General features: G+C 41.4%; 1 protein-coding gene across 1 annotated transcript in view; it reads left to right on the top strand.

Moving 5' to 3' along the window:
- ANTXR1 (ANTXR cell adhesion molecule 1) overlaps nt 1–25,875 on the top strand; it is a 220,721-nt gene that overhangs the window by 42,204 nt on the left and 152,642 nt on the right. The window contains exons 4-8 of the mRNA XM_030310743.2: nt 11,184–11,265; nt 11,842–11,875; nt 13,095–13,174; nt 16,052–16,120; nt 17,859–17,939. Of these exons, the coding sequence (XP_030166603.1) occupies nt 11,184–11,265; nt 11,842–11,875; nt 13,095–13,174; nt 16,052–16,120; nt 17,859–17,939 (346 nt within the window). The remainder of the gene's footprint in view (nt 1–11,183; nt 11,266–11,841; nt 11,876–13,094; nt 13,175–16,051; nt 16,121–17,858; nt 17,940–25,875) is intronic.

A 25,875-nucleotide genomic window follows, 5' to 3' on the forward strand; every position in this document is an offset into this window, starting at 1 on the left:
TTGCCATTAGTGTCACAGGGGAAAATGACATATTCTGAACACATCGCTTAATTCCTGGAGCAGAATGATTACAGGCTGTCATTACCAAGAGACATAGTTCTAAAAGCCTTTTCTAAATTTAAAAATAACAAGAGAGAAAAAGAATCTCCAGATACTTTGCACTTGAAAGAACCTGGATTTGTTCCATTTTTAGGTACTCTTTATTTAGGTACAAGAAGTTTGGATGGCAAAATTAAGAGAAATAGAGGGAAGCATGTGTTTATTCTCTTGTCCTGTTGACTGAGAGAGAATATCCCAGGAGCTGGGTCCATGGGAAAGTTCCTTACCTCTCTGTGCCTGTTTCTTCGTCTGTAAAATGAATAGAATGATAGTCTCTACTGCATAGAACTGTTAGAAGGATTAACAGTGCCAGGCACACAATAAGTATTGTTACTGTTGTGGTTGGGGTTTTGACAAACAGCTAAGGAATCACCCCAAATCCTCCTGGACACACCCTACTCAAATCATCATAGTAAACCCAACAGCAATCCAGAGAGCAAGCTCCCAGTTCTCCGTGGCTCACATCCTTCTCCGAAGTTTCTAACATTTGGCCAGTCTATCCCAATATAGTGGGATATAGGTAGAAAATACTGCTTCAGCATGAGGCTAGAGAAAAGTTTTTTTTTTCCTTTGTATAATGGTTCTAGCGAGACTTCTTCCAGACAGGAACTCACAGGCAATATCTCTAGAGGAAGTTTGTCTAAGGCCTCCTTATACTGAATCTCAGTGACGGTAAAAAGAACCCACCTTGAAGCAATTCAGCTGTTCTGGGAGCAGACTGATTTGTGAGAGTAGTGAGGTCCTGTACTTCTCACACTCTTCCTCTGGGGGTACCCCTATTAGGAGAAGAAAGTAAAGTATACCCCTGGGGCCCTAGCATATAGTTTGAATTGGCTTATCAAAAGCAAACTTTTTCTTCAATACCCTTTCATCTTTAAAATGCATGTACATTTGTATCCTATTTAATAATATACCAATGTTTAGATTTTATATAAAAATCATGTTGAGGTCTTTCCCAAATTATAGAGTACAACTTATACTCTGAAAAAAATACATATACATAGTGTGTGTGTGTGTGTGTGTGTGTGTGTGTGTATCCTGTGTCTTTGTGTACAGTAAGCTGTCCTAGTCCAAGTATGGACACCCCAGATGCAGTAGAGACAATACAGACTTTGTACCCAGATCAGTTTGGGTTCCAGTCTGGGCTCCCCCAGCACAGCATGTTACTGCACTTCCCTGAATCTCTTTTCTCAAACGTACAATGAAGATAATGACGCCCACCTTGTGGTGTTGCTGTGAGGCTTTTGTAAATTACTGTATGGAAAGTGCCTGGCAGAGACCCTGGCACAGCCCAGATGCTCAGGAAATATCACCTCCCTTCCTCACCTGCTGTCCCGCGTGTGGCAGGCACACAGAAATAATAAAATCTGACAGAGCAGCTTGCAGAAACATTCTTGTCAGGATGAAGCCAGCAGGACAGACGACCCAAGTGGGCAGTGGAACCAGAGAACGGTAGGGTGCTCAGATCTGAATGAAGCAAGACAGCCAAAACCAACTGGTTCTTGGTGGCCTGGCAACGGCAAACCGCTATCGGCCGACATAGGCTAGTGCCACAGCACCGCCTGCCCATCACCTCATAGCCCTTGGCCTCTAGGGCTAAGCCTAAGATGTCCTGCTGCCCTTGAGCAACTCTGACTGCCTCCTCATGAACTGCGGGCTCAGCCGCTGCTACTCACCCTCCACAATTTTTTTAAATTATTAAATATTTCAAATGTAACAAAAGTATACCAAAAAAGCATAGTAGACCCATTATCCACCACCAATCTTATGAAACAAAATATTACAGGGGTTGACACCTCTGTGTACATTCCCCTTTCTTTTTCCTCACTAGAGGTAATCACCATCCTGAATTTGGGGCTTATCATTCTAACGGATGCTGAATATTTTTGTATACCTGTGAGCAATACGTTATATTTTTCAGATGAAACTCTATAATAAATGGTCATATTGTATGCATTTTTCTTGAACATGCTTTTACACTTAACATCATGTTTTTAAGACTTTTTCTGTGAAGATACACATAGCTGTGCTTGGTTCATCTTAACTAATATATACTTTTCTCTTGCATCATACTGTATGGCTATGAGGTACCATCAGGTACTTATCTGTTCTCTTCTTCATGGACAGTTAGTTTATTTCTAACTCTTTGTTGTCATAAACAAACTTGCAATCAACATTCTTATACCTGTCTCCTTGGGGGTCAAAAGCAAGAATTTCTCTCTGATATACAACTAGGGATTGAATTGCTAGGTCTTGTGGTATGTGAATGTATAGCTTCACTAGGCATGATTTCATTGTTCTCCAAAGGGGCTGCACCAATTTTCATTCCCATTAGTGATTTATAAGAGTTCTCATTGCCTGTCGACATTTGTTTTACCCTCCAACTATTCTTTTCAAACAGATTGTGCCCACCTATGACTTGTGGGTTGGATTATCTGGTGTGAACACAACTTCTACCTCCTCCTGCCACCAGCCCAACATTGCTCCAAAGTGTGACAGGGAAGTCTTATCTTTGGAAGAAACTGTAACTTCCACCAGCCTATACTTAAAGAAATGTGGTCTGACCAAAACAAGATGCTTGCCTATCATCTCCCCTGGGGCACTTTCAGCTTCCATCCAAGAAGGCGAATCTGGGCTCCACAGTCTCTGTTGCACAGGACTTGGCAGAGTGCCATTCCATCTTATGCCTCTGCAAACACTTGTTGTGGTCAGTGGTCCTGGGCTCAAGTACCTCAACCTGACCATTTTAGTTACTACCAGCACCCAAAGAGACCTAGTCCTTATTGAACTAAGAGGAACATGGAACAGAAGGTTCTCACAGGAGAAAGCTATGTATTTGTGAAACCCTGAATACAGAACCCACTTTCCACCACTCCCACCTGCAGAATTTGGCTCAATAGGGGAAAAGGGATTTAGTGATGGGAAAGTTACAGAGATTCATTTTGAAAGTGAAGTGGTACCATAGGGATCTGCATGGTGAAAACCACTGCATGAATGAATAACCAACCAAAACAGAGTTGTGTAAGGAGGAGTTTGTTTGGACAAATTCATCATGTTGCCCTGTGATTAAACCATCACTCCTATTCTTTATGCCGGCTTAGGCTTAAACCTTTGGAAATTCCCTGATGGGCTCCTCTTAGTGAACTTCAGTTACAGGTTTGCACTTGACCCTGTGCCACCCTGTGGACTACTCCTATCTGCCGAGTATAGCCTTTCCGGTTCCCAGCAGATGCCCAGGCTCTTTAGTCCCTGCATAAAATCAGATACAGTATTCTGAGCTGGAAGGGAGCCACTATATCTTACAGTTCCACACCTTCATTTTTACATTTGAGAAATCTAAAGTTGACATCCCTAGGAAGCGGCAGAAGTAAGATTGAATCTCAAGTCTACTTCCGCAGGGCATGCTCCCTTGATTAGCACCAAAGTCTTGGGAAGAATGAAATTAACTACCTTGTAAAACAGTGTAGGTGTTGGGAATGGGGGAAGTCTGAGGGGAGTTCTGGGTCACTCAATCTTCAGAGTTCTAGAGGAGAAGGAAACCCTACAAGTGAAATATGAGAAAGAACAACTGATGAGGGAGATAAAGAGTGCACACCATAATGGAAATCAAGAAAAGAAAGCATTTTAGCTTGAAGGAGAGGAAAACTGTGTCTGATGTTATAAGAGGTTGAGTAAGAAGAAGCCAGGGAGGTGACTATTGGGTTGGCAACGTGGAGATGTTTGGGGACCAGCAGAGACGTGGAGATAAAAGTCAGAGAAGAATGGGTTAGAAGGGAAGATCTTCCATTTTCGAATGGGGATAAAGACATTTTTACCCTTTCTGTCATGAAAAGCACCCCAAAACCAGGAGAATGTGAAACAAAACCACAAAGCCCATCTTTGAGGACTCTAAGAAATAGTAAGCCATAAGAACACTATACATATGAGGGCAGAAAGAGGACAGAGGAGTGACAAAAGAAGCAAGCAGTGTGGAGAAAAGTCAAATATAATCCTGCAGAATGAGATGCTGAAGAGAAACAAGTCTGAAGCCTAGCAGAACCCTAGAAAGATCAAAACCTGGAACTGTCAGATACTGCAGAAAGCAAGGAAGGGCTAACAAGGTGAAAACTGGACTATTGTTTCAGAGTTTATATAAGGAGCTGTTCAACCTTAAAAACAACCACCTCCACTACCTGTGAAAATTACCTCTTCTCTAGCTGCACCAAAGAAGAGAGGTTTATTCTCTGGCAAAATTAGACAAGGATGGTTTCACCATCAGACACCAGGCCAGGGAAAGTTATGAAGACATCTGCATAACAAATGTGATTGCTTCCAGCCCTCCCCCTTGTCAATTCCAGACTAATAAGTAAGGAAAGAGTTTGAAAACTACTTTTATGTAGAAATAAATATCTCGGGGTGGGGGGTTGGGGGGTGGAGGAATTTATATACACTGATGTTTGAGGGTCCCCAACCAAGAAGCCTGTTGAGAAAAGCTGGCCATCCACCAGTTGGCATGCCCCACCATGCACGCAAAGCTTTCAGCAAGTTTTTCTGTCTTGCTCATGTGCTGTGAACAGACAGAACAGTAATCTCTGGATCACTCTACATTTGAAGAAAGTCTGCACCAAGAAAGACAGGGAAGTGGGGAAGCAAGTACTACTTCAGGAAGTGCTGTGAAGAGAAATGCAAACAAATTGGTCAATAGCTAGAAGGAGATGTGGGGTCACAGATGATTTTTTTTTAAGATGAGAGATACTAGAGTATATTTATATGCTGGTAGTCAGCCTCTAGTTTTTTTTCTTCCTGACTTGAAACAAATGTGTAGTCACAAATATTTAGGAAAAGTCTTCACAGTATTTCTGCTTCTGGTTAGGATGTAGAGGAATGTGGAGAACCTTCATTTCCATGGTCAACCAGAAAAGTCCCGATGAAATAAAATTCATATGTTTCTATGGGGCTAGCAGACACACAGGAAGCACTGATGAACAAGCCCTTTATAGCTGAGCAGAAATCTACAGAAGCTTCCATACTTGGTAATGGATGTGGTCTGGGTATGGGCAATTGGAAAAGTAGTTTAGCCATGGACAGAGACTTCTCAGAGATGAGGAAAAGTCAGCTGAACTGACATTGTTAATCAACAATGTGTGCCAGAGGGATGGATTATCTGAAGGAGCCCCAAATGAAAAAAAAAAATCTGTCTGATAATTCTCCAGCTCACCTGCACCTCTGCATTTTTTCCAAGAAAGTAGCAGTGGAACTGCTTTTTTACTTTTTTTGCTGAAAAGGAAAGAGAAATTGCATGATCCTATGGATCCTTGCAGTGCTTGAATTCTGGAGTTCTATCAGGGTTGAATCCAAAAGCCAAGCAAAAAAATAACTGAAGCTGCACCCAGCTCACTCCCAACTCAAATACTGAAAAGACCACAAAGGCAGGGCAGGGCAGAAGTCTGAGAATTAGGCTAATAACAGGGAACATACTCTAATTAAAGCTGTGACCCAACCCAAGCTCAACTTAACTCAAGGAGGAATCTAAATAATCAGCTCTCCCAGCCCCCACCACCCTAGCTCACAAAGATAAAAGAGTCTGCAGTGAGTGAACAAAACAAATCAATGTTGTACCTAAGTTTCCACTGTTTTGTTTTGGTTTTTTTTTTACTCACAATGTTTGAAACACAAATTAAAAGATTATGAGGCATGGGAAAAGAGCAGGAAAATGTGACCCATAATCAAGAAAAAACACAGTAATGGAAGCAAACCACAGATCATTCAATGGTTGGAATTATCAGACAGGGATTTAAAGCAACTATTATAAACATGTTAAAGAATTTACAGGGAAAGGTGAATATAATGGAGACACAGGATATCAGAAAGAAAAAAAAAAGAAAATTCTGAAGAACCAAGTGAAAACTATGGAATTGAAAAATACATCTGCAGAAAAGTGATTGATAAACTTAAAAACAGGTTAATAGAAATTATCGAAACTGAAAGAGACACGGAACATCTTGATGGCAGTCAGTTAAGTGTCTGACTCTTGATCTCAGCTCAGGTCATGATCTCACAGTGAGTTCAAGCCCCACATCAGGCTCTGTGCTGATGTTGTGAAGCCTATTTGGGATTCTGTCTCTCTTTCTCTCTGCCCCTCTCCCCCCCCCACCCTCGTGCTCTCTCTCTCTCTCTCTCTCTCTCAAAATAAATACACTTAAAAAAATTTTTTTAACTGAAAGAGACAGAAAAATGATCAGGAGGCAGAGTGTGGAGATGAACCAGCTCCTATGATTTGTGGGATAATATCAAGTGGTCTAATATATGTGTAATTGGAGTACTGAACATGGTATTCTGCACAAAGATTCAAAAATCTCAAAGAACCCCAAGCAGGACAAATACAAAAAATAAGAACAAATAAATAAATAAATACCATCACCTAAGTCAAAATAGTTGAATTTCTGAAAACCAGAATAAAGAGATAATCTTACAACATAGGGAGAAGGGAAAAGATATATTACAAAGAGAGAAGCAACACTTACTTTTCATCAGAAAAAAAAAAAAAAGACATGCAACCCAGAAGACAACAAATTGATGTCTTTAAAAAGATGAAATGAAATAAAGACAACTTAGAATTCTATGTCTAGTGAATAACCTTAAAATTACAGAAAAAATTAAGACATTAAAAGGAAAAAAAGCCTGAAAAAGTCATCACCAGCAAACCTGCACCAAAAAAAAAAAAAAAAAAAAAAAAAGACTGCTAAAGGAATTCTTCAGGCTAAAGGAAAATGATACCAGAGGTAAACTAGATCTACAAAAAAAGGAAGGAGTAATAACAGAAATGATAAACATTTTCTTAGTTTCATAAAATGATGATTGTTTAAGATAGATATAATGACTGTATTTTTGAGCTTATTTCATATACAAAAGTAGAATATATGACAATAGTAGCATAAGGGGTGAGAGGTGATATATGGAAGAATATTAGAGGGTTCTTTAATTATATGAGAAGTGGCATAATATTAACTTACGGTAGCCTGTTATATAAAGTAAGGATGGAAATTGTAATCCATAGAGCATGCTACAGAGAAGATGTTACTACAGATCCTACAGATGTTAAAAGGTATTGAAGGAATATTATGACAACTTTACAGAAAGAAATCCAGCAATTATAAAGGAAATGAATAAATATCTGTATGGATTACTGTATATAAATTATAGCTCACTAAAAATATATATACAGAGACAGAAAAGGATCTTTGGTTCAGCATGCATCATGAAATTATTAATCATGTTGGCCTCTCCTTAGGTAAAAGTCCCAAAGAGGCTATGATTTATATACATTATAAACAAATGATTAGAGTTGACTGTAAAACATTATGACTCCAAAAGTAGCAAGAAAATGTCTTTAATTAATCTATGATCTCTTGTTCTGTTCACTCTGTTCTGCTCACTCAGCAACTGGAGGCACAAGTCCATCTGGAAATGTTGTAAAGGCAGCATTAGTGGTAATAAATAGTGATGTGTGCTTACAATATAAGTTGAGGCTCTGAAGCCAATAACTGCCGGACAGTTGAGAAAAGTCCAATTCCACAGAAGCTGTTTTACTAAGAGGCAAGAAGTCGACAATGCAGAACTGATGTTGGGTTATTTTGGGGTGGCAGTGGAGATTGTTTTATAGACTGAAAATGTGGTAGACATTGCATAAGCCCAAGGAGGATTTTGCAGTAGGAACATCACTAGGACACTTAGGAGAAAAGCTTGTTGAATGAAATGCTTCTTGACGTGCTTAAGTGTGTCGATCCTTTAATGTTTTCGTCGGAAAATAATATCTAAATGTCACATCACAACCAGAATCTCGGAAAGTAATCTTCATTAAGTATGGGAAAATTCACTGTTCCCAAGGCAACAGAAAGTACAGCAGATACTGTGACTGTTCCTCCCACCTCCTACCCCTACCAACCAGTGTGGTGACGGGTGCATGGTGCATGCTCAGCAAATAGTTGGGGAAATGAAAGAATGGATGCATGGATGCATCTAAGCTGGAACCATTCATTCGACAACAGATCATCTACTCTGTGCCCATCATTAAGTGTTGCAGGGATTGTACAAGAAACGCAAGACATGTGGCCTGAAAACCCTTCACTTATATGTAGGAACACTGGCAGACATGAAACCGCTAAGGAAAACAGGAGACTCTTTAATAGCAGCCTCTCTGTAGGATTCCCTGCCTCTCTCATTTCCCAGGAAGATAACATTTCATTTGGTAATAACCAAATCCTCAGAGAGGTTCTTATCAACCCCTTTCAAAGATCTTTCTCCCAGTTTGCTTCCGTTTCTAAGAGAGCATTTAAAAAAATAGGCCCTTATTAATAGTTCTATTGTCCCACAATTAAAACCAACCCACCATTCCCATGAAACCGTCTGTTTTGTTTGCTTAGATGTTGTAGGTGCTTAGAGAAGACGAAGGGAGTAGGGAGGTGGGGGCCATAAGTCATTTGATCTTCTAACGAGGAAGGGTATTTTATGGAGAGATTGTGATCACTGCCTGGGCCTCGTGAGCTCCTATCTTGCCAGGCACCAAGTGTCAAGGAGAAGGACATTTTCCAAAACAGCTTTCGCTTGTTCTGGTACCAAAAAAATGGAAAGCTCAAGAAAATACTTGTAAAGTAAAGGAAATAGGCTTAGAGAAAACACCCCGGTTCCCAGACTTTATTTGGCAAAGAAAAAATACAATGAAGCCAAGGAACCTTTTCCACACCCCCAGGATGCCTTTTTTAACCCTCTTTTTTTAAGCTTCAGCCTTAACGTAATATTCCAATTTTAGTGTTGCCAAAATGTCCCAAACTTCACAAAGATAAGACCACATTTGCTTTTCTTTTTCACATTTACTTTTAATTCCCAATCTTTCTCACCTAATTATCATATTAGCCCCTCCTCCTTAGTGCTCCCAACTATTCTGAAGGGCTCCATGTGCCACCTCTGTGTGCTCAGGAACAAACCCCCATTTTCCTATCCCAACCTCACCTTCATATCCCAGTCTCACCCTCTTGCCACACTGCCATTGTCATTACCCTCACGAAACTGCTGACTGGCAGGGCAATACTGCCTCCTGCCGGGTGACTGATAATGCCACCCTCTTCCCACCCAATGGTGGCAGCAGTGAGGGGCACGGCTTTCATCTTTATCTCCCCTTCTAATGTGCAGATATATGCCCTTTCCTATCACCAAATAACAGCGTTGAATTCGAGTCTAGAACTGGTAAGGGGAGGGTGGTAGCTAAACAAATTATGACATAATCAAATGTTATTGGTTATAAAATGCCCTAAGTGCTATAAACGAAAATTGTCGGGTGCCATGAGAAAGCCTAATTGAGGGAGTAAATCTGAATAGGGGAAGTCAAATAAAGAAAGCTACTTTGAGCAACTGGCATTTAGGTTGGGACTGAAGTCTGGGTAACAATTAGCCCAGTGAAGAGCTAGACAAATGGTATCTTCGGTCCACAGGCAGCAGTGATTGCAGGCGTCAAGGGCCTGTTGAAGAAAGTTGCTTGGGAAGACTTGGGTGGGGGGCAGGGGCTCAAGTGAGGAGACTGGGGGCAAAGTCATACAGATAAGGCTGAACAGGGATGCAGAGAAGTCATCCCATATAGACCCTGGAAGCCATGGCAAGGATTTCAGATTTTATACCAAGTGTAATCAAGTGCTATTGAAGGATTTTGAGGAGGAGAGTGAATGGCATGTTTTGATCTGTATTTTAAGAATATTATGACAGCTATGTGGAGAATGAATGGAAGAAGGGCAAGAGGGCAGTCAAAAGATAGCAAGTGTCTTAATGGTCTAGGAAAGAGATGCTGATGGCTCAGACCATGGCATTGGCAGAAGAGATAGAGAAGTAGAGAAGTAGTCTAGAGTAGCACTGATGGACTTGATGGCAGATTATGTAGGGGAGAGGAAGGAGAGAGGAGAGTGAAGGTGGACGATCCAGGAAGGCTTCTGGTTTCTGACTTGGGCAACTGGGCATGTGGTCTGATATCTGGGCACTGATAAGAAAAGTAGACAGGAGCACCTGGGTGGCTCAGCCAGTTAAGCATCCGACTCTTGATTTGAGCTCAGGTCATGATCTCATGGTGGTGAGATGGAGCCCCACATTGGGCTCCCTGTTGACAACTTGGAGCCTGCCCCACTTGGGTTTTCTCTCTCCCTCTGCCCCTCTCCCCTGCTCATGCTCTCTCTCTCCACAAAAAAAAAAAAAAAAAAAAAGGAAGGAGGGAGGGAGGGAAGAAGGAAGGAAGGAAGGAAGGAAGGAAGGAAGGAAGGAAGGAATAAATTACACTTTCTCGCCCTTTGAGCATGGTATGGAACTATTTAACAGACAGGAACATGGATATAGAATCTTAAATCCCAGAGAGAATGGTCCACAAAGATTCATTTTGGTCCCCAGACCATCCACATTTCCCACTACCAGTTGGACGTTTTCCCAGTGCCATAACCACTTCCCCTTTCTACCCTCCCCCACCACCTTGAGCAACCAGAGTAAGAAAACACAGGGACCAGCCCACAGAAAACACTCTTGGCTGTCCTGGAAAGCGTAGATTGCCTGGACTTTTATTTTCAAAGCTGACTACATGTTTTCCTTTGGCACATCCGTGCGGGTGGCAGAGTTTGCTCCGGACGCCTGCCACTCCCACCCGCGGTCCCTGTGGCAGCCTTGCCCTGAGCTCTTGGTGTTCCCCTCTTTCCAACTCACATGAGCCATTTGCATCTTGATATAAAGTTGCCTGAGTTGTCGTGTGTCCCCTCAGGAGCAGTTGCATTTTAGGATTCATCTCCAATGTAGAATGAAAACTTTGTCCTGTTAAGGACAGAAAACTCTTCTGAGCAGGTGGATATTCCTGCAAAAGGCTCCTTTCTCTCAATCCTTGAGATTTCACTTACCCCGCACTACGGCTGACCCTGAATGGATAACGTACTATAAAGACTTTTTCTCCGACAGGCTTTTGGGGGACCGTTAGGATAATATGGCAGTACCCACAGAGATAAGATAAAGGTTAATGCATCTGTCTATCCACAGGAAAGCATAAGAGGCTCTAAGAAGACTAACAGGGTGTCTTTGGATTTCAGGGAACAGATCCGTCAGGGCCTAGAAGAACTCCAGAAGGTCCTGCCGGGAGGAGACACTTACATGCATGAAGGATTTGAAAGGGTAATTTTAAAACCGTTTTCCACTCTAAATATAAAGTGTGACAGGGAAACATTAGCATAAGGTTGGCTGATGAGATAAGACACATGTACCAGAACAACACCCAATGGCAAGAAGGTAAACAAATTTTTCCCGCAAGCTTGTACACTGTTAACCCTATCCAAAAGAAGTGAGTTTCCTTGATTCTTCCCTGATCCTGGTAAAGGACTTGTTAGCTAATGCTTGGCTGACACTTACCAATCATGCCACACACAAGTCCCCGGCATTCCCGGGGTAAACTTTTCTATATGGTGCATCAGTGGTTGAGACAGAATGTCAATGACTTCAGTCTTAAGGAAGATAGGTCCAAGTCTGTGACAAGTAAGACATGGATCCATGTTCACAGGTATATGGGTTAAGTGTCAGGGTAACTTCAGATGAATGCCGTCGATTGGTATTTGAGGGAAGCCTGGGTGCATCGCATAAAGAATCAAGACCGAGCCAGCCTATATATCGAGCACCAGAGCCCGCTGCCCACTATGGCGCTCGGAATGGCAAACAGAGGCTGTGTGTCTAATGTCTCTTCCGTGTGTTTTTCAGGCCAGTGAGCAGATTTATTATGAAAACAGTCAAGGTGAGACAATAATATGAATCATCAAACTTTTTTTTCTGTGTTTGCTTCTGATAAAGTGTCTCAGTAATTTCATGTTACAACAGGTTTATATGACATTGCCCATAACCCTACACAGATCATCACATAGAAGGAAATGTATAGCAAGGTGACGCACACCAGGTCAAATTCTGTCTTGTTGATGCCAAAAAAAGTTATATAAAAATAATGAAAAAATTATGGGTCACAGTCTATAATGCCCATGAACAGCTTGCACGTTGAATTCATTAAACTAATAAATACTTGGAAAGGTTAGTAAAGTCGTGGATTCTTATGTCAAATTTAATTTTTTTTGTCCATTCCCAAGCTCCAAGCCTCTTCACTACTGTGATTGGATATGATATTAAGATGAAGATACCAGTGTGATTTACATGAAAAAAAAATGCATACGATGTACTTAACAGAGTATTTAACATACAGAAAAAATACTTGTTATAATTTTAGCTGTTATTACTATTACTGCAGTGTCCTTCATGGATAGTATTTCTTTATCTGAGGCAAATCTTTTGAAAGAGATCCAATATTACAGTGGGGACTTTTCTCCCAAGCCTGTAGAGGTATCTACTTCCTATTTCCCTCTCAACTACAACAAATAGAACAGACCCAGTATCGACACAAACACTTGTTAGTATAAACCAATCATCAGCAATGTTACTAGAAGTCTAAAAATCACTGAAAGAATTCTAGTAGGTTTTGCCAACTGCTATGATAACTTCCATTCATCTTGTAAGTCATGATGGCTATAACTCCTTGCCCACTTCCTCAAGGGGTGATGTATAAGGTCAACTACAGCATGTGAGAAAGACTCCTGAACAGCCCAGGTGGTAGAGTTTCCTCCCAGGCCTTGACCTCAGTCACATGGACTGTTAATAGAAAATAATAGAAATTTGATTCACCGAAGCTACTCCCAGATATCAGTCCAGGGACCATTTCAGCAGGTTTGGCCGTTTTTTGAGATAAGACTGAGAGATCCACAAACAAAACCTACTCCCCCAAGAGTGGTCCCCACACGAAGATGCATGCTTCTCCATGCTGAACTTGCTTCTAGTCCTGAAAAAAAAGTTGCTGGTTCTCACGATATTGACCTCAGGTGACTGAGCTTATAAGAGATCAACCCCAGGGCTGAGGGCGTTTCCCTGCGTGCGGCGGGATGGACTGAGTGGGTCTGTGTTGTGTTGAGCAGGATACAGGACGGCCAGCGTCATCATTGCTTTGACCGATGGGGAACTCCATGAAGACCTCTTTTTCTATTCAGAGAGGGAGGTAAGCAATGGCCTGGGCTGTATCTAACACAGACATGGAAACAAGGCTTCTTCCTCCTCAAATGGACTGCAATCTTTCTACTCAGACAACATGATCGGTGTCTTTGTAAAATCCCTGGGTAAAATAGGTGTCATTTGTAAAAATAATAATAATAATAATAGTAGTAATAATTCATTTTTAAAAAGTGAACCCTTGTATCTTACACATGATAGATATTTTTCCCCTTTCAAAATATTCGCCTATTACTCTGTGTTTGGAGGGATAAAAGTTGTCTACTATGACTTTATTGAAAGCATTATATTTATCCGGCAGTTTTGAAATACTATATATCACTTTTAAACAAAAACATTGGTACCATTTTCTCTCCATTTCTCCTAAAAACAGGAGGAGGGAAAAGAAGTATTGACATATGTAAGAGCCAGTCTTGTTAGAACATATTAATCATGGAGATTCTCACTCTGAGAAGCAAAGTCGAACATTAATTGGTACAAAGGACATTGTGATTGCTCCTGCGGTGTTTCTTCTTCCTTTTCTTTATGTTCTCAAAAAGTACTCTTCAAAGCAAGTGAAAGAAAAAAGTACTGTTTAAAGCAAGTGAAAGATTCTACATGAAGCCTTCGGTTTGAATAAAGAGTTTCAGGAAACTCTTTTATATTTATGTATTTATTCAGGAATTGAAAAGTAATGCTTATATTTAGGAAATCCTTTCCTTTTTAGTCTTAGATTTGAACTATGTGTATAATTGGCCCAAGAAGCTAGTTCACCATTACCGACAAGGTGACAAAGGTTCATTCGGACCAAGTTAGAAAGAAATACAATAAGGAAAAAGGCAGTGAGGAAGGACATGCTGGCCTCTGGGGGAGCAGTTAATTAGAGCATTACACTTACCTCAAGTTCTTGACCATTGTTTGATTTAAATTCAGCTCTCTTGGCAAATAAGTATACATTCATTCATTCGTTTGTTTGTTCATTCATTCATTCATTCATTCATTTATTCAGTGTTAACTGAGAGCTCAGCATGTGTTGGGCACTTTGCCTGATACTAGGGAAATAGGTGAAGTTGCTGCCCATTACTTACCATGTAATGATGTTTGGTTTTTGGAAGCCTCTTCTAGGAAAGGGCATGAGGAAAGGGCAAAGGTAAACACGTTACTTCCCCCCCTACCCATAACTAGTACAAAAGATCTTTCACAATGGGGAAACACACAAGTAAATGTGACAGACCCTGCCTGAGCATTTGAAAAGTAATATATTTCTATATTCTGAAGTTGAAACTAACTATACAATGGGAATGCAGAATGCTTATTTTGGGTGCTAAACTATCATCAAAATAAAGTAAAAACCCTAATAAGGAAGTAACTGAATATAAAATAAATGATGGATGTCAGAGGCTTAAAATAGGGGTTAGTAGAAAAGAATTTTAGGTATGGCGCATACAAATTTGGAAAAATATTTGGAGTGCCAGTGCCAAGAGAAGGAGGCTTTCTGAAAAAGAAAGATAAAGCCCAAGATATATAAAGAAATAAATCATCCCATTTTTGATAATCCTATATAAAATCCAACTAGAGGGGAAAAGTCACAGAAGTTATTACAGATAAGTCTGAAGCTAGACTGTGTCTAAACGTTTGTTTTATCCTTAAAGCAACAAGGCATATTTGGAACATGAAGAAAAAAAAAAAAAAATATATATATATATATATATGAATACCAAGTAGGTCTGAATACTAAAGTGAGGGATGGGAGAGGAGCACAATTCAAATCAGTATGCATACATTGAGCACCTACTACATGTTTACTACCAATGATTTATTAAGCACCTACTATGTATTCCAATGATTTCCAATTTTTATTTTCTATTCTGAAACACAGAAGAACCTAGAAATAAGATATCAGAGCCTTTACTAAAGGAAATATTAAAATCAAGCCAAAATATGGATGTTAATTCATTATGTTGTCCTCGCAATACTTAATTGTAAATAAGGTCATGGGTTCACCTATTCAAATATAGACCGTAATTCCCATACCATTAAGCCAGTGTATTTTATGGTAACGAAAAAGGCCTTATTCACAAAGGGTGCTGACATTTATAAGTATCTGTGTTGTTCTAGGCCTTGTATAGGGAGTTCTACATATGTTATCTTGTTGAATCTTCAAACACTTTGCAGAGCAAAGCCAAACCTAGGTATATCGAGTTCCAAAGATCACATCCTTTCTATTAATACCATGCTGCTATTACAAAGGAAGAAAAATATGTCAATAAAAATTCTTCAGAGGAAAAGAATAATGATTTCCCCAGAATATTTTATAAGACTTACCTTAGCCTACAGTCCCTTTTCCTACCCCCCCCCCCCCCCCCCCCCCACCCCCCCCCCCAGTCTTTCAAATCTTTTCATCAAGACTCTACTTCCATGGCTCTTTCCTAGTGCTTCCTGTTAGACTAATCACTCCCCTCATGTCCATCACACATTACATTAGGTTGTGATGTTTACTGGAGAATGAGCTCCTTGGGAACAGGGATTGCCCTCCCCACGATGGTATCTGGCACATAGGGAGTGCTTAATAAAAGCTGATCATTGGGGCTCCTGGGTGGCTCAGTCGGCTGAGCGTCTGACTTCAGCTCAGGTCACAATCTCACAGTTCATGAGTTCAAGCCCCACATTGGGCTTTGTGCTGACAGCATGGAGCCTGGAGCCTGCTTCAGGTACTCTGTCCCTCCTCCACTCGTGCTCTGTCTCTCTGTCTCCAAAATAAGTAAACATTAAAAAAAAGTTTTTTTAAATAAATAAATAAATACCTGATCATGGAAGTTAGTCTGGTTAACCCAAAAGGAGTATGTTTGCCACTTCTCTTTCTAATGGCTTTTCTTCATTGACCCAGGCTAACAGATCCCGAGATCTTGGTGCAATTGTTTACTGTGTCGGTGTGAAGGATTTCAATGAAACACAGGTATGTGCATGGATTTCCTCAGGTTGGGGAGTATACTAAGCTTGTGAAGATAGAGAACATGTATTCATGCAGAGGGTATATCAGCAGCATAAACACTCCTTAGATAGGTTATTTTTCCACAAATGTTGAGTAGGTGAGAATTATTGGATGTGTAAGGGACATGAAGCCACGCCAATGCACTTGGGGCCTTTGCACACAGACTATCCAGGCAGCATCTTCCTTGGTTGACTTTCTTGGTAGATATTAAATTGCCAAGGTGTCAAAACAGAGCTGAATAAAATTAGAAAACTTGTTGGTTGGGTTTTTTTTTTCATTTAATTTAATGAATCTAATTTTGTTTAAATGTCAAACATCTCTTTTCTCCCATTAGAAATTCAGTGCATTTTCAATACGAGAAAATAAACATATGGTTGGGTCTTGAACAATGCAGGGGTTGGGGTACCAACCTCATGGCAAGTCAAAAATCCATGGACAGCTTTTGACTCTCCCAAAACTGAACTACTAACAGCCTACTATTGACTGGAAATAATATATAAACAGTTGATTAGTGCATATTCTGTATGTTATATGCATTATATACTGTATTCTCATAACACAGAAGCTAGACAAAAGAAAATGTTGTTGAGAAAACCATAAGGAAAATGCATTTGTAGTATTGTGCTATATCGATTTTTAAAAAAATCACATGTTAAGTGGACCCACTCAGTTCAAACCCGTTGTTCAAGGGTCAGTTGTAATTGGCAAGTGGACAAAAAGTATGTACTAGTATATATATGCAAAATGTGAAATTTTGCTAACAACTTATATAAATGTTCCTTGATGTAGTTCATCATTTCTTTTTGCTTTAATGACATGGAAGAATGCTTATAATAAGTTATTAGGTCAATAAAATAGGGTTACAAAATAGTGGGAACAGTATGAGTACACTTTTAAAATAAATGTGTACCTTTGGGTAGGGGAAGTATGAGAGACTACATAGTGTATCAAATTAACAGTAATAGAAAAATGATGGATGGATGTTAGATAGATGATAGATAGGTAGGTAGGTAGGTAGATAGAAACTTTTTTCCTTTATAACACTCCTGGGTTTTCTGAAACTTCCCATTGATTATGTGTTACTTTTGCAATCACTGAAAGTCCTGGAACTGACTATGACTTAGCAGTGACAGAACTATAGAGATTTGGAGTAGAAAAGTCCACAGATCAGATTTTCCTTTGTCCTGTCCTCTGCTCCATAAAGCAGGAGAGCCAAACCAACTGCAAGGGTCCTTTCCTCAATGAGCAATTTGGGCAAAAGGTAAGGGTCTCCATTCATTGACCTCACCCAACACCAAAGCTTGAATTTATTTTTAAAGTTGCTCTGAAAGGAAATTTGAGTCTATTTGATTCAAGCACAGTTGCCAACAGAAATTTGAGTGAATGGGAGAAAAATGAGCCAATGGCCTGTCCCCAAATCCATAAATACATCAACCCAGGCCAAATGTTCATCTAGCTGAGCAATCTTACCTCTTGTCCCAAGGAGAAAAGTATTAAAACAAATGTAAAAGCTGGAGCCAATCCTCTAGTCCTTCTCCAGAGAGGCTGCTGGTAATCTCATTATTACTAAGGGCTTTTCAGTGAGGCCCAAGGCCTCAAGTTCCTCCGGGTTCTAAAAGTAGATGGAGCCCCCTAGACTAAATTCTCTGTGGCCAAGCCTGACATATCTCCATGTGTATTTGTACGTTTGCTGTGTTCTCAGCTGGCCCGGATTGCGGACAGTAAGGACCATGTGTTTCCTGTAAATGACGGCTTTCAGGCTCTGCAAGGCATCATCCACTCGGTGAGTAGAGCACTTCCTCTAAAACTGGACATTGGGCACATTCTGACCCTTGATCCACTGAAAATTCCCCAGTCTCCTCCCTGGTGTTCTCTGCTTGAGACAGCACTCCTCTGAACATCTTTGTTATCTGTTATGTCTCACTTCTCCCTCCTGCCTTTCATGCATGTCTCTCTTCTCATTTTCCTGTGCCAATTCTACCCTACAAGGTAAATTAAAAATTGAAGGAAACTGTGCTGTGGCAAGCCAAACTTCAGGTGCCTCCAGTTCTCATACTAGAAACATTGGTTGATGGTGTGCACTTGACCTCAGCTTTCCCAACCATGACTGAATGCAAACTGCCTTCAGAGCATTTGCAGGCTCAATCTATATCTTTTGATCACCGGAGGTACTTTTGACCAGTGGTTCTTTACCTTGGCTGCCTACTGAGGTCATCTGGAGCAGGATTTTTAAGATCTTCTCAGGTGATGTTCCTGAAACCACAGCTTTAGACCTATCGTCCCCACACATGAGGGCTTCATTGTTCTCCAGGTTTCACAGTCACCATTCCTTCTTTCCACCCCAACCTAGGTTGGATGGAACAATCCCTCACACACAAAAGTGGTTTTTTAGCACCCCTTTCCTGTCAGTGAACTAGACACTGGCTTCCATGGTCTCTCTTTTCTACTGCCATATGTAAGCCAGGCCCTTGGTTCAGCTGGACTATTGGATGATGCTGGTCTTGAAAGCCACAGCCAGAAGGCCTGTTTGTGTGCTGGACCTGTAATGAAGTCTAGAAGCACTGTTTCCTCCACTTTTAGGTTTTGTGATTGGGCAGATGGCCAGCAGTTTCTCTAGTGGAAGCCCACCAGACTCTAGACTCAGGGTCCAGGATGCAAATTCAGAGCTCAGAGGATCACCATCTCCTTCAGATGTCAAGGGGGTCTTAATCCAGAGGTTACTAGACAGTACCAGGATCTGTCCAGCTCCCCCAGACTGACCTAGGAAACCTCCGACGTGGCTGTACCATCAGGCCCCCTCTCTCTCCCTCCAAGGTTTGCAAAGAACTCCTGCAGGGTGAGAAATAAAACCTTTGGAGCTGGTCATCTGAGTTTAAATACTAGCCCAATGGCTTAACCATTTGTAGATCCTTGGATGGGTTATCTCACTTGTTTCCTTATTTTAAAAAAAGGGATTGGTGGTAAGTCCTGTTTGAGGATCAAAAGGGATAACACTGGTAAAATTGCCTAATATTTTTCCAGGCACATAATAGGTACTCAAGACATATGAATCATTTCCTCTTCCACTTCCCTTCCCCACCATAAAATGGACGTTAATGTCAACTTCCCCCAAACCTCTAGATTTTCTTGAACATACATAAAAATCACCTGGGAACCTTGTTCACAATACCAATTTTCAGGCCCTACCCCAAAAGATTCTATTGCAGACAGTATGAGATGGTGCTCAGGAATCTGCATTTTTTGAATTTTTTTTGTTAATAAATCCCCCAGGTGCACTTTCAGAACATTGATACATGTGACCTTAAATTTTCAGAATTGTGAAAAATAATCTCATCTCAGGTTGGGAACTCCTACCTTAAATACGTACAGATGACAGTCATCTTATTCAAGGTGTGTTTATTTATAAGGAACAGAAATCAACTTGAACTACTTTCACCAGAAAGTGGCAATTATTGAGAGATAGAGAATTATCTGTCCCAATAATGGATCCCCAGGTGAGGGAACCTTGCTCCGAATAATTTCTGGGATCAGTGTGGCATACTTGGTAATGTAAGCAACAAGAACTGCAATAAACATATAAAACAATACCCACATGGTGCAAAACATGATTAATAGCAGGTTTGGGGCTGATCATGAAGCTTAGAAGTGGATTATTGTGGGCTTGAGCCATCATGAGAAGGTGGGGCAGACCTGAATCCATAAAAGACCAAGGAGGAATGATGGGTAGCACCAGGGAAGAGATGACATGACCTCAGCCCAAAGTCTGGGAAAAAGGAAAGGTATACTCTGAGAATAATAATAATAATAATACCTGTGTGTCTGGGGGTAGAGTTTGGGTAAAGGATCAGGAGTAATAAGAAATAAGCCTAGACATTGGTTTGGAACCAGACTGATAAAAGCTTTGAAGGAGTTTTGATTCCAACTTAGTAGGTGTGATCACTGAAACATTTGGAACATCTAACAAGTGATATTTAAGAAGAGAATCTGATGGCGGTGTCCATGTGTATAGGAAGAAGAATGGGAGGGGGTGAGGGGGGACATCTAGAGGTTAAGAGCCCCCTGCAGCTACTGCACAGTCCTGCCTTCAGATGGCCGGATTCTGAACAGGGACAACTCTTACCTCTTCAAAGGTTCCTATGAACCATGTGCCCACATCATTCAAGAGTCAGTTCCTACCCAAAGGATTAGAATTGTTTCTATCTGCACAAATTGATGTTGTCCTTGAATATTTCAACCTTAGCAACTCACCCAAGCTCAATGTGAGCCCGGATGTTTGGAAAGCTCTTCCCACCCCCAAAAGGAAATAACTCCAAAGTTGTTTAAGGAATTTCCACAAAATGGTCTCCCAAAAACAGGGGGGGGAAATAATAACTTGAGACTCCAGTCTCCAAACTTGAGCTGAATGATAACATTCTTATGAGCTTTTATCTGGGAGTTATGCTTGTGGTTTCCTTCCTTCCAACACTTGAAACCCATGTTTATGGCAGTTGTTAATTCATTTGCTTGGACAGAGAAAAGGGGACAAGTATGGCAGGGCTCATCTTTCTCAAGCCAGACAGAAATAATTAAGGCCTACAGTTGGCTATTTTTAAGACGTGGGTTCATTTCTCCTCTGGATACTAAAAAGAAAGCTCTTGTTTTCTCCCACCCCCCAATCGGAAGCATCTACTCCAGATTGTTCCCATGGATGTTGTTTTGTGGCTGGTTATTTTCTCATAATAAAATAGGGCTGGGCTTAATTTTCCAAAACAGGAGTACAGAGCAGCTCTCAGCAAGCTCAGATGGTTCATACGGTTTCCAGCCCGTAATGACCTTATGTTTAAATCCCAAATCAAGATGCAGAAGCTAATATTTACTCTTTTATCCAGTACTCGCTGAAAACCTTCTAGAGTACACTCTTGCCATTCAGCTACAAGTAAAGTAGATGGAGCCCTTGGCCTGGTGGAGGGTACCAGCTAGTGGGAGGGATGCATAGGAACAAGTAACTAAACAAATATGTATAGTTAACATTGTGATAAAAGGCATAACAGCAGTAACAAACTACCAAGATGGAGAGTAAAGGGGTTGCCAAAGAGCCCAGGCCCCTTTGAAGAGATGACCTAAAAAAAGCAGTAGCACCATCCCCCGGAAGAGCATGGGCATGTTCATTCCTGGCCGAGCACAGCCCTATGATGGAGCACAGCAGAATCAAAGGAGAGCAGTGCTGAAGCAGAGAATGGCAGGACCGGAAGTGAGAAGGCAAAGGCTCCATCCCACACAGCCTAGAGGGCCATGCTATTTTACTCTAAGGACGGTGGGAACCTGTAGCCTGTAGCCAATACAAAGTCTGACAATAGAACAGCGATGCCTGAAATGAAGACTCTCAGGGAATCTAGAATCGTGGCAGTTTATCCGTATCTCCTCTAAATAATGAATAAACACACACTCAGTATCAATAGTGACGTTAGCCTGTGAAGAAAGGAAAATCACAATGCCTTATAGAGCATCTTCTGTCCACCGGCATTTCTGCTACACGCTTCCACAGCCACTCTCTGAAGAAGGTTTTATCCCAGTTGTACAGGCGAGGAATCTGAGGTGCAGGAAGGTCGGAGAAATTGCCCCAAGTCTGCCTGCCTATAATGGTTGAGAGGGGGAATTTGAACCCCGGCCTGGTTCCAGAGATCCTGCTCTTTCCATAATACTTAGCCGCGAATGTCAGGAAGTGGAAAATTACCACTGGATTACCAAGAGCTGATTATCCAGGGCCTGGATTCAGCAAATCCCAGGATTCTCTGCTTCCACAAACTGGTTCCTATGTTTTGGTCTCTCACCGTTCCCCAGTCCTTTCTACTCTAAGGGAGATGTACTTACCTACTAGATTTGTATAATGTGTTATTTTCACGTTCTCACTTGTTTCCCGTTTTAGTCTTTCTTCATTAGGACATAGGGAAAAGGCAGAGAGAAATCGACAGCTGCAGATAACGTATTTGGGACCAGACGTTGTTCTTTTATCCCATTTCATATGGTCCCATTTTAGCATCATAACAACACTGTGAAGAAAATGTTCTTATTCCTATTCCACAGATGAAGAAACTGAACCTCAGATAACTTTCCCAAGAACACATAGCTGTTAGGGGTCTGGGTTTGTCCTGCCTCTATTGCCTTAGGAGAGTAAACATGACAGTGAGTTCTGAGGTTCTAGACACTGTGCAGATCATTTTACATAGGCATCTCATCAGATTCCCATGACCACCATTTAGCGTGGATTCCATTATCTCTTCTACAAAAGTAGATGCCATAAGGACAGAGATTAGCTAGCTTATCCAAGGCCACATGGCAGTGAACAGTGATCCGGAATACACTCACCTCCATCTCTAATGCCCACAATGTGAATGGCCAAAGGGCTCTACTCAATAGTGTGGGTAGGCCAGGAAGTAGCTCCATTTCAGAGAAAGGGACACTGAGGACCAAAAGTGTGAAATGAATGATGTGATGCAGTGCACATAGGCACAGCAGAGGCAAGGCCAAACCCCACGTGGTCTGACCAGAGTGCACAGTGGGTGGGCAGGGGAGCTCCTCACCTTTTACTATTAGATGGGAGAGCACTTTGGAAAATATCGATTTCTGCTCAATAGATGAAGTTCTACCACCACGAGAAGCTGGCAGCTCAACACAGGCTGAAAAGAACGTCTTTCCTTCCACACATGCTCAGGACTCTACCTCTGAGGACAGAATTTCTACTTGCTTTTGCAGAATACGGTTGATAAATTTTAAGACAAACTTTGGGTGGTTGAAAGATTGTAGCCTTTAAAGCCAGTAAAACTGTAAAGGAAGAAACTATTCCTTTGCCTTCCCTTATTGTGGCTTCTTCGGGGAATTTCCACTGACCACAACTGGTAAGTGTAGCGCCAGCCCTCAAGCAAAAATATGAAGCAAAGGTCCAGCAAGTCTCCTGGGTCTTTGTTTGCCTTTGCAAAAGTGCTGCAGGCAGTGAAACGGGAACCTGCATGAAAGCTGGGTTCAGACACCACTGAAATAGGTCTTCAACTTTGAATCCCAACACTTGGCCTGGTTACCATGATGCCAGCTCCTCCCCCAAGCTGTGCCCACTTTGTGTGCAGTCTATGAGAAGGAGAACCCAATGGCCGGCACCAAGCCATGCCCATCTAGGAGTATTTCCCTGGAATAAATATTTCAGCCTGTCTTGGGCTTCCTATTAAGCGAGGGTAAATCAGTGCATAGAACATTCTGCATGTTTGATCAACAATAAACAAGTATTGAGCAAACACAACTATATTTGCAAGGATTTCTCACAAGTTTTGGCACAAACATTCCAGTTATCAAGGAAGCTGTAACATCAGTGAAACTGAAGAATAAATCTATTCCGTGATGCATATGAAATAATTTTATTTATGAAAACCAGATTCTGTGCTGATTTCTCCCTTTCACTCATGGGAACTAGAAGACCTGTACCCCCTAGTCTGGCCCAGGTCCTAACAAAGCTATGACAAAAGGCAAAGCCCATCTTCCAAGACCTTTTCAGGAATTGCTAAGGGTTTTCCTCCAATCAAAATCTACATCAGATTCCCACAGTCCTGGAAAGTACCTGACTTTACTGAACAAACCCTTTTTCTAGAGCTAGCAGAGGGTGAGGCCCAATTCAGCAACAGCAGCCGTCCTCTTAAGTCAGGCTTGTTTGTGATCGGAGGAAATCCCCTTCTTTTCCTTTGCCCCATCTGAATCCTGTCCCAAAGCCTGTCTGGACCTCAAGGCCCTACTGAGTCCTGTCTTCTCCAAGGAGCCTGCCCTGGGCTCTCCTCTACTTTGAACTCTCCCTGCCTTGAACCCCAGTGGCACTAACTGTTGGCATCATTGGCTTGGCACTTGGACCTTTTTCATGCTATCTGCCGTTCATCCTGGTCAGATGCTAAACAGTGCAATCACAGAGACTGCCCCATTTGTTATGTTTTTCATGGTGTCCAAAGCTATGCTTTGCATATTTATTCATTAGAAAGCAGCCCAGAGGGCTGCATGGCATTTGTGACCTACACTTCATGACAAGTGGGCAGCTTTGTGGCTGTTTCTTGCAAAATCCTCTCGGTCCTCCCCCCACCCTCTCTTCCAAGATTGCATCTATAAAACGATGGCATTTGGGGCTCCGTTCACATTAGCAGGCCTGGATACAAAACATAAATTAAGAATCAACTGTAGTTTCTGTAGTGAGCAGAAAATCTTTCTAAAAAACATTTGCCTCAGCAGTTACTAATTAGACTCAGGCATTGCAGACATTCAGGCCATTTCAACTAAGCTATTATTTCTATTTGGCTTATTGAAGAGTCCAAATGTAATAAAAATTCCCATAGCTTGACGCAGCTCCCAAGGTTGCAGAGGGGATGTTCGGTTACTCCTCAGGTCACCCCCACTCCTCCAGCAGTTCCTCCTCATATCTAGGAATCTGTTAAGACCCATTGTAAAAGCAACACCAGAATTCAGAACAAAAACCGGTGAAATGCTGCAGGGTTCAGCTCTCAAGGAGGGCCACTGACTTCCCCAATATTCAGGAGGTCAGCAAGCTCATCTTCCTAAATAAACCACATTTTGGAGTTCACAGCTATCTGAGCTTTCCTCCTGCAAACAGGAGAGGAAAGTAGTTTAGTGGGGTTGGGGGGTGGGGGGGGAATGAATTTCCTCGGTTTCATAATCTTGTTTGTGCTATGCTCCTTCACACCAGACCCTCACTGAATGTGAAGCTAATGGAGAGAAGAGTCGTATTTATTTAAGTGAGCTGGGTCCTCTCCCCTCAGACAAAAACTTGTGCATATTTTGAGGATAAGCCTTACTGTCTAAAATTCAGTAATCCATTTAAATTGTGTTTCTTGTGTCTTAGAGTATTTATTCGGCGTAATGTCTGAGTATACGTAAAATCATATGTGAATTCCAGAAGGATGAGGGTATAATAGTAGGTTTTTATTTTAAATGCAGATTCTATACAACGGACAAGGATCTAGGATAATATCCATAGTTAACAATAGCTCTGATTATTGGTTTAAAGTATGGAGTGGAATTTAATTAGGAAAGGTGACTATCTTTTTTAAAAGACACTTTGTTAGAGATCAAATAAAGTGAAAATTCATGGAGGCAACATTGCAAATCCTGAAGGCATGAATGACACAGTTGTATGTCCTAAGCGTTTTCTAAAAGCAGTGGTCCCCAGGCTTAGCCAATGTGCATTCTACCATCAGCTATAATAGTGTATGTGGCCCTCTGTGAGAGCCTGAGTCTCATCTCCCAAGCCCAGAGCTCTCCATTTTTCTCAAGCAAAGGGGTCAAGGCCTTTTACAAAATGGGCCAGTTTAGATCTTAGACATGGGGACATGATAGACCTATAGCATTACTGTTTGAGAAGATAAGCCATTAAAAAAAAAGTTATTGAAATAGGTCATCTGGGAAAGCAGTGCCCAACAGTGGTGGTGCTTAATAAGAAAAGCGATGTGTGGGGGGTCTGGGTGGCTCAGTCAGTTAAGTAATCGACTCTTGATTTCAAGCTCAGGTCACGACCTCACGGTTTGTGAGATCAAGCCCTGCATCAGGCTCTGTACTGACAGTGCAGAGCCTGCTTGGAATTTTCTCTCTCCTTCTCTCTTTGCCCCTCCCTAGCTCATTCTCTCTCTCTCTCTAAGTAAACATTTTTTAAAGATTAAAAATAAAAGAAGAGGGAGGTGTTACAAGTATAGAATATG

This window comes from Lynx canadensis, chromosome A3 (assembly GCF_007474595.2).
Source record: "Lynx canadensis isolate LIC74 chromosome A3, mLynCan4.pri.v2, whole genome shotgun sequence".
NCBI classification, from domain to species: Eukaryota; Metazoa; Chordata; class Mammalia; order Carnivora; family Felidae; genus Lynx; species Lynx canadensis.